The sequence below is a fragment of the Atta cephalotes genome, assembly GCF_000143395.1.
Source record: "Atta cephalotes unplaced genomic scaffold scaffold00015, whole genome shotgun sequence".
Taxonomy (NCBI): Eukaryota; Metazoa; Arthropoda; class Insecta; order Hymenoptera; family Formicidae; genus Atta; species Atta cephalotes.
Genome location: NW_012130079.1, coordinates 1,108,462 through 1,118,932, shown reverse-complemented (window position 1 = coordinate 1,118,932; position 10,471 = coordinate 1,108,462). Strand labels below are relative to the sequence as shown.

The 10,471-nt window shown below is 34.5% G+C and overlaps 1 protein-coding gene across 1 annotated transcript in view; it reads left to right on the top strand.

The window, feature by feature from the left end:
* The first annotated feature begins 5,858 nt into the window (after positions 1 to 5,858).
* The window catches only part of LOC105617954 (otopetrin-2), a 13,884-nt gene continuing 9,271 nt past the window's right edge, over positions 5,859 to 10,471 (top strand). The window contains exons 1-2 of the mRNA XM_012199489.1: positions 5,859 to 5,945; positions 6,898 to 7,148. Coding sequence (XP_012054879.1) covers positions 5,859 to 5,945; positions 6,898 to 7,148 — 338 coding nt within the window. The remainder of the gene's footprint in view (positions 5,946 to 6,897; positions 7,149 to 10,471) is intronic.

The window sequence follows — 10,471 nt, the reverse complement described above, 5'->3', positions numbered from 1 at the left end:
ATATATATATATATATATATATATATATATACATATATATATATATATATATATACACATCTACAATATTTATCAATAATACTTATTTATATGATTATTATTTTACAAGAATCATAACACCATTTATATTCTGTGGACAAGATGTATAACTTTAATTTTCACACCGAAATGCACCATGTTATATCTTATTTTACGAAAAGATAAAAATAAAAACATTTTCTTGTTCAAATTCTATGTTTTATAATTTATTATGTCCATTCTCTATGTGAAGATAATGTATTTCAAATTTGTATAAAACAGTATAATTTGCATAACATTCTTGACTCAATCGGACGAAGCAACGAGAAATATTAATGCTAGAAATTGTACAAAAAATGGAACAGACTACTAAGAAAAACAGATCTGCTCTCATTTGGAGATTCCAATTTCCTCTAAAAATCGACATGGTATCGACAGAACGTCATCCGGATCGTGTCGATCCGAGGCGAGGCGAGGTGAAGCTGAGGTGAGGTGAGATGAGGCGAGGCGAGGCGAGGCGAGGCGAGGCGAGGGTCCATAAGTCGATTCTCTCGCTACAGGGCGTGCGCGGTGCGCCGCGATGCAACGAGAACGACGTCGTTCGGCGCTGGGCGCAGCGGTGTGCGACGGGTGGCGGCGTCGTGGCGCGGGCGCTCTTGGGCGCTCTCCCGTCGCAAAGCCCGGGCCATCGCAGCAGCCCGGCGGCTCTCGCAGGATGTCGATGTCTCGCGCGGCGCGCCCTTCGGGAGGTGCCGAAGTGTCTTCGTGCCTCGTATACACGCGCCACGATTGATCGCACTCTGTCCCCAAACTCCGAGATTTTGAGCAAAACATTCCTTCTTTTTATAGACGTCCCGTCCTACCTCCTGTCTCGTTCAACAAGTTTCACGATCTCTTCCTAGAAATTTTCTTTCGTAAAAGAAGAGAAAAAAAAACATTAAAAGAATCCATCGACAGACCAGTAACAAGAAAAGGAAGAAAAAAGCGAGAAGTTTAGAAGCGCGCGTTTTTTTTTTCAGTTTCGTCCATCCTCCCTTCCAGATAGAAAAAAAAGCTCGCGGGAAAACGCGCGACCCGTACCGCGTACGCACCCTCAAAAAACGAGCCGCTCCACGTACGCGTATGCGTGAGAAACGCGTTGGTGCGTGTGTTTACAACCTGTGGGTGGTGCGGCAGCGGCGGCGTTAGGCACCTATTACGAGATATGGATTCGCGGTGGACCCGGCTGGAGACGGAAGATTGCAGATGACGAGATCCTCGACCGCGTGCCCGGCGAGAGGAGGCGCCGAATGAAAGTGAAAACGAGAAATTGCACGGTGGGCATTGCGATGCGAGAGGGAGGATGCGTCGCCCTCGGGAGAACAACGAAGGGTGCTGGGAAGATGAACGCCAAAAGGCGACGAATGCCTTGAGCTCTCCCCGTAAGTGTCCTTTCTTTCCCTTCTTCTTTCGCCGAGCGAGACGAGCGAGACGCGCCAAGTAAGTCGCGGCATTCGCGACATTATTGGAGGGAAAAATTGACATACTAATATACATTTATCAACTCCCGCTTTGCGTTAAATAAACGCGAGTGTTTCGTAATTCGATTTCTGTGGCTCGAAATCATTCGCTACATTGAATCATGAGATTATCAGGATTATCATGTAGCTGAATTATTTATGATACGTTGCACGAAATTTTAAGGTAGCATCGCAAGATCGATCGAACGGTAGATTATTCTTGAAATAGATGGCCGAAATTTGCTGAAGTATTTTTGGGCCGCGATCTGAGATTGGTTTTTACTTTTAGATAGAAATATCGTGACCTTAATATTATGTATTTAAAATGAATAACTCAATGAATGAAATACTAAAAGAATGATTTATAGATACAGATCGGAAAATAATTTTGTTGAACCATCAAAATAATTGTATTTTAGGAGGAAACTCATGCATGAGTAATGCTGTCCAAAATTATTCTAACAACTAGTTTGAGCGTCATATAATTATTTTAATAGTCTAATTAAAATAAAATTATTTTTAGATCTATATTTGATTTTTAGATACTTCAGTTAAACCGTGAAGATCCTTCGTCAAAGATAATTTGAGTTTTCTAACTTTATTGTTCATTTAAATTCACTCTAATTCTGTTTAATAAGATTTTGAAATGTTTCTAATATAATATAATGAGAAAATATTTTCAGTTTTATAAATGCTAATCGAGCAATTATTTTTCTCGTTAATTCCGATGTTGTGATAACTTTCGACCTATCATTTGCCGACGTTTATATTTCATTCCGTTGCGTGCTTTATTGCGTGCATCTAGTAACGAAAGACGTATAGTTTAGATAAAAACATCGCGAACGCAACATCGCCGGTGCAAAAAGGCAATGAACTGCTACGCGATATGAATAACGTTGGAGTGGAAAATACTCTACCTTTTTGCCGCACGCGACGGAAGCGACGGAAGCGACGGAAAATCGTTGCCACGGAATTCTGGGAAAACAACAAATGTACCAGAGAAGATAATATTAACACTGTATGCTAGATATAGTATCTTCGTATCGATTCCTGTAAACGTAATCTTTCGGCCTCACTATACTGATACCGTTACAATTGTCTTTTCATTGTGTGCATTTAAATATGAACGCTGTCGCAATGTATTTCCTTGTATTTAATTTTGATCACTTATTTTATCCAGCTATTTATATTTTCATTGAAAAAAAAAATATATATTTATTCTTTTGTAAACAAGATTTGCATAAAAAAAAAATGTTGGATCATCGACATTTTTTTCGAATCTTTATCAAATTTTTAGATTTGAGCAAAATCGTTAATTCTTTCTATGAATATAATAAATAACGTTAAGCGAAAAGTTGAATTTCTTAATAGCGTTAAAGCTCAACTTCTTCTTCATCTTTTAATTCCTTTGTAATCAGTAATTTTTTTACTTTTCCAAAAACTTTTCGGAAACCGGAATTTCTTAATAATTAAAGTAATTTTAATTATTATGATAAATAAAAAAACAATATAGAAAAGTAATTATATAAAATTCTTGATAATTCGCGATCGACATTATTCTGTCGCGAAACTATCTGTGTTACTGTGGTCGATCCGAAATATAGGCGTCTGACCCTACATTTTATTTCTGCTGTGCCTAGTGTTTCCTTAATGCGCGCGGGGAGTCATTTTGATGGAGAAATATTCGATGCCACGTATACCGGCCATAAAACGTTCGACGAACGGGAGGGTTCGTCCTAGAAATGGCGTTAGGGACGAGCGGGAAGAATGTTCATTGACGTTAGAGACCCCCGTATCCTGGCAAGGAAACGTTTTTACTCTGGTCTGACTCATTCGTAGGACGACAAATGTCCTTTGAAAATAGCAGGGCATTGTCTTTCTTCGCAGAGTAAACGAATAAACCGAGCTGAATGATATGATTTTAGTAGTTACCTTAATTCCTTTCCAGCCAGTATATTTTCCAAAACTGGAAGCTGGATTCATTTAAAAGAATCATTTGATTGAAAGAAATTTACCTGTTACAAATCCAAACAGAAGAAACACATTACAAATATCAGGCAGTGAATGTTAAAGTTAAAAAAATCTTTTAAAATTCATTATGTGTATTTTAAAAATTAATTGAATATTTTTCATATTTAATATTTTAATATTTGACATTTTAACATTTAACATTTTAAATATTTGTAAAAATATAAATAATTAAATTAAACATTTTTTAATAAAAAACCGTATATATTTTTATATAAAAGTAACTTAATATTTTTTTTGATATTATTGATATGAAAGAAAGCCTTTTTATTTGATTTAAAATGAATTCTGGAATTTATTTTGATTAAAGAACATAAAAATATAAAAAGATGTATAATACTATTAATCTATAAGTCTTAACAACGTAATAATGTAATATTACGTCCGATATAGTATTACGTCAACTGCAACTACAATTTATAAAAAGATAGTATTACGTCAGCGGCTGTTAATTTAACTCAATTGTTATTTACATTTCGGGCGATCATATGCTTGTCAATATTCAATTAGTACATAAATGCGCGCGTAAAAGCGAACTGGCATTCTTCAATTTCCTCGTTATCGAAATACGAAAATGTGACGTTTGACAATGATTTAACAATTACATTATACGCGAAACGGTTCGAATTTGGAGAAGTGTAATCATCGAAGACTCGGCAGTAACTTTGGCAAGAGTAATTATGTATTCCCCGTGCACGTAGTAGCGTCTTAGCGAGTATCTTGTTACTTGGCTAACAACAACTTTATGCACAGCGAGCTTATCTATAAGACTTAGAAACAACACAACTAAGCGCCTAAGTACATAAATCCGCTTTTCCTAAGATAAATACTAACTCCGCGATATATGTTTTACACGTTGTACTCGCGTCAATGCATTTTAATTAACTTTGCTGATAAAATCTACAAAGCTTTGCTTCATATCTCATACATTAATAAAATGTCATGTTATACGTAATGTAGAAATCGACTCTTATCGATTATCTTCTGCAGCAGCCGCGGGATAATAATCGCCGTGGCTCATAATTATGTTTTACAATTTCGATTGAAATTATCACTACGCTGCGAACAGAATAATTAACTCGAAGAGAACCAGATTTAATTTTCTATTTGACGTAATTAATTTCCTACAAAGTAGATCCTTGCATCTTATATATAATTAAGAATATTGAAGTTCGCGCTTCCGAAATTGCCCGGCAGCGTCAGACATAAAGAACGAAGGTTCTTTACATAAATGTTAACATAAATGTTAAACGTACATCGTAGTATTTTATATTGGCCGAGAGATGAAAAATAATTTTTCATTTATTTTATATTCATTATTTAAGAGACAGAATCTCAGTGAAAAGGTTAAACAATTTTGCTTTTGAAGAATACACGGAAAGAATGGTTTTGCTAAAGTATCTAACTATTAATCTATATAGAAATAGATCTCTGAAAATAATTTTGTTGAAATAATCATTAAGCTGATTTATAGAATATTTTTTTAGAAACTTTTTATCAAAATATTGCTTATTATGCTTGAGCATCTCATATAATTATTTTGATAAAATTATTTTCAGATTTGTATCTAAATTTTTAAATAGTCCAACAAAATAGTTCTTTTCGTGTAGGAAAAATTAAATATTAAATATTTATAATCAATTATTAAAAGTTTATAAACAATAATAAATTAATAAAAAGTTTTTTTGTATAATTAGTTATGTCCTATTTACATGTCATATGAGTAAATGTCTTTGAGACAAAATTAATTTCACAATGATATATGCACGCTTGAGCGAAAGGTCTTAAAGAGCAATTTTTTCATCAACTACCCCGGAAATTCTTCGATGACTAATAATCGAGATAAGCATTGCAATGAAAATCATACGCCATCTCGGCGTGCACTCGCGCGATCGTCTCTTTTGCGAAGGGATAAAGAGAATGCCTTTGATATCTGGGGGTTGTCGCTGGAACGAAGACCACGCGCGTTCACCAACTCTTTTCACGGGAATATTTTCGCATCGCACGGTTAAAAGCAGCCCTCTCGCTTCCTCTTCGCGCAAAAAGCAAGGAGGAAGCGCGGCATTGGGGTGATCTGTCTCTCAAGGGCCGATTCTTTCAGGCTGCAAACCCGGTGGATTGTGTGCGCAAGGGCCTACCCTCTTTAGAATTCCCCGTCCGTAAAGGAGCGAAGAGCTCGTGTCGAAGACAAAGACGAGGGGGTGAAAGGAGAGAGGAGAGGCGCGAGGGAGAGGTGGTTGGGGACTCTCCGAGAGGGAGAGGTGCGATTGAGGGGAGGTGAAAAAGCGAGAGGGAGATAAGAAGATAAGGAAAATGGGCGAGAGCTCGCCGGATCTCAGCCTCCGGCTACGCCAGGGCAGTTCCGACTCCAGAGATTCCTTCTACATGGACTTCGCACAGGTACGCGGGAAAAGAGGGGAAGGTGAGACATCTTGTAGATTAAAAATCATCTGTCTTGAGTTTGAGCCAAGGGTAATTACCCGGAAAGATTTCGGCGCAATGCGAATTACGAGACGAGTGAAATCCTTAACCCGCCATTTCACTTATGACGGATTATTACGAAAAGGGCATAAATTCATGGATTTTCTACCCTTTAATACATTTTTTAAATCTTGATTACATTATACAATAAGAGAAAAGTCTGATAGCTACCAAATGTATTTTATATTCAATCAAAAATTAAAATTCAGAAAAAATTTAGAAAATTAAAAAATTTTAGTTTGTCTAATTTTTATATTAATCAAATATAATCGAAATTTTTTACTAAAGCATTTAGTAATTATCATGCTATCTATTCTTCACGTACTTGTTAATTGATGTGTTAAATGATGTGGAGCGACAGAAGATAATTTCTAAAACGTGAATGTCAGAGCTTAATAAATTTCTATTAAGTTATACTCGGAGTATTCATATCCGATATTCTTCTAAAATCGAGTTAAAGCGCAACGATGTGTCAATAACTGAAATATCACTTCAATGAAGCCACATGCAACGGAGCCTCAAAAACAAATTCAATATCCTTGTAAATATCTTCAAAAGTAGCACAGTTGTAAAATTGGCTTCTATGGGAAACGGGTATAAATTATGTATTCTATACTCGATTAAAGTCTCTATTAAATATTTACTCTGTTCACGTGTCATTTCATATTTGATGAATGCAGCGCTTTTTTATTGCTATTGATTTACTAATATTGCCCATTTAATGAATATTTTTTAATTTCACTAAAGTACTGGCTGTAATTTATGCGAGAAACATTTCAATATCCTAAAAAATTATTTTACTGAAAATAAGATGGATCCTTTAAAATGGCGCCGATTATAGTAACATATACCTCCTAATTCTATTTCACAGGGTATCGATTCCGATATCGAGGAAGTGACGCGGCCAGGCGATAATAATTCCGATCCCATGCTGGAAAATCATCTGGAGGAGAACGGGAACGATTTACCACCGATTGAGGATATTACGACGATCCCCGAGGAGGCCTCGGAAGAATTAAGAGAGGAGGAGGAAGCGGCCGCATTGGAGGCCGCACTTAGAACGCCAGACGGCACGATTAGCACGGAAATCGAGAAACCGTCGACTGCATCGCTCATGCAAGAGTGAGTACAGAAAATGCCTTTACCTTTGCTACTAAGTACCAATCATTCTATAATGCACGCCACTCGAGGCATGTCTCATTTACTTCCCCCATTGCTAATTTTCGCGATCGTCAACGTGCCTCAAGAACTTCTTGACTAAAAAATTGGAATAAGCAGTGAACACACAAAACGAATAAATAGCATTTTCGCAGCAAAATAATCTTTAACAAGTAAGTGAAGAAGAAGTCTATGTTCAGTTGAAGTAGACATTGGTGCCTAATAATATTTTTACATGACTGTTATAATTTTCGGTTCAAACAAATTGCGCATCAATTTATCAGGCTTGAATTAATAAAGTCTTAAATTGAAGCTGAAGTACTTAATATATTATAAATTAAATTAACAAGAAATTTACTATATATATATATACATATATATATATATATATATATACACACACGCACTGCTAATAAACATTTTAAAACGTTGTTAAAAGACTGATAAATAATTGGTGCGCAATTTTAATTACTTGAACTAGAAATATAATTATAAGATTCACGCAAAAGTATCATTAGGCATTCGTTTTGATTGAATATGACCTTCACTTATTTATGTTGAACATTTTTCGCTTTTCATTTACTATTGCTTATCTACATCGCTCGAAAATAATCTTTGTTTTTAAAAGTAAGTTTTTAATTGTATATACTTAATTGACGATAAGTTTGAAAAGAGAAAAATTATTAAGAAATAATGTCTATACCGATCGAAACTGGATTATGAGTGCTTTAAATAATTTCATGTGAATTTATATCACGTTTGTAGTTTCTCGAATTGCGCGTTGAATCAGTTTTTCGGACTTACAATTAGAAGCGCCACTGTATGAATTACTAGTAATATCACAAATTAATTGATGTTCAATTGACATCACTTTAAGAAGATCTTAAATTGAAAATCTGTGTATAAATATAAATTTAGAAAAAATTATAATAATATTCTACCCCGTGCAGAAATGACTATTAGGAAATGAGCATTTCGACATTAATTCGACCGTTTTGTATCGATCATTACCGCTTTGTATGGATCACCACAACGTAAATTACAGCCTCCCCTAAAGAGCCGGCGTTTCTCCACGTCTCTTCATTGGAGTGACCAACGCCGGCCGCGGTGGTCCCGGCGGGCAGCATTAATCACCGTCTGCGATTAACGCACATTTCCCTCGGTTCCCAGCGTATGACCCTGCACTTCGTACACTGCCGGCAATTAAACTTGATCGTAAAAAATGCCTTGGCGATTTTACAGCAACATACCGATTTCCTCCGCGCCATCAATCCTACATCCGTTCAATGTTCAACCCTTTTAATTTCCGGTGAACGCGACGAACTATCTTGATACTAATTCTTTTATTCATTATTATTATTCACTATTATTATTCCTGATTTGATATAATAGTTTATATTTATTATAATATTGTTTCGAAATATGGATTAACCTGGGAAGTTCAACTTATTTTTTTTACGTAAACGATTAATGAGATTTTTACATTATATAAAATCAAAATAAAAAATCATTATTACTAATAACATATTGTATATATTAAATGTTGATTGTTTTTTAATTTATTAATATTTGATAACATTGGATATAAATGTAGGGTTACAATCTTTTGAAAAAATAAGAAGAAATCAAATAAATATTACAACGGAATAAGTGCGTTAAACTTATTATGATTATTATTTCTAAAAAATAAAAATGTAAATTAATAAAACGCGTTTTTATTGCGGATTTTCGATAAAATTACATTTAAAGGTTTGTAAAGAATAGTCATTAAAAAAGAAAGAAAATGTATTCAAAAGTATAATAAGAAAACAATATCCATTTTATAACATTTCTCATTAACATTATTTTCTCGCCGCTGGAGTATAAAAATATCCCAGATGAATTTATTACTTAGATTAATTCAATATTACTATAGTCTTAGCCATAAATATAAAGCATTTTTAATTTATTGCGTTTTTTCGAAAAGAGCGATAACAGCAGCCAAAAGAAAAACGATAATAAAAGATAAAGGAGGACTAACAAGATATTAAAATTGTTAGATATATTTAAACAAAAATATTATTTTTTAAAATAAAACTTTTTTATTTATTATTGTTAGATATATAATGTAACATCAATTTGAAGATGCTTTGTTCTTATGTCAAAACTATATACTGCTATATATTGTGATATAAATGTAATATTATTTGTTTTCGCGCGCAATCTATTAATAAAACTATTATTTATATACATAATTTCGAATAAATTCACATCTTGTCTGCTATTATATATACACATTTGATCACTATTATAATTGAAAGGAAATATATGGGGCTTTTTACGCGATATCTAGTAGGACGTATAGTAATGTGACAGCCTTTGTATACATTAGCTTTTACGCATTATTCGTTGCGGTGTCTCCAATGGAATCGATTTATCGAATCGAATGCCAAGTCCCTCTCAAATTCCGGCATGCAAGAGCGTCTGGTTTGCGCGCGTATTCGGTCCATTCGCGGAACTCGATTACTTCCGCCGGATATCGAACGTGAATTCGTGTGTACCGGACGACCATCGGTGTCAGAGTTAATATTGACCTGTCACTCGGTTATGGCTTACGCTCGATCTTCCCTCTTGCTTCCGGTTTGATCTTTCCTCCTAGGTCTCCTAACCAGTCTCCCTCTCTCCAAGTTTTCATCATGTCGGGATTCTCCGAATCCTCTTCTCCAATCTATCAGAAAAGCAGCTTATTCCGTCGATTACATGCAGATTCAATCAACGTAGACACGTACTCAAGATGACATCTCATATTTCGACAGCAGAAGAAATTTATATTGCGATATATTTGACGAAAACGAATTTTTAAGATTATTATAATACAGTCTTAGTCAAAAGTATTAGGCACTGTATTATTTAATCATTATTTAATATTTCAGTTTTAAAAAATCTGACATGATTTATGACATTTATTATGAATTTTTATCCTTCGTTTCTAAAACTCTTTAAAGTTATATACATATAATGCCGATAATCAATAGAAAAAAATATATATAAAGATAAAAAAATTCCTGAAAAAACATAAGTGTCTAATACTTTTTTGGTCAAGGCTGTATGCATATATATGTATCGACCAAAATAAGATAAGATTAATTAAAAATCGGAAGAGTTAAATAAGAAATAGAGTTATTGTTAGGATCGATAAACGTTCTGTTAAATTTAGCATAATATTAAAAAAATGTAATTATGCACGCTTCATTTCGTTGGATGGAGGAGAAAGATGAAAAAAAATTTCCAGTCATACCATAAGTGTC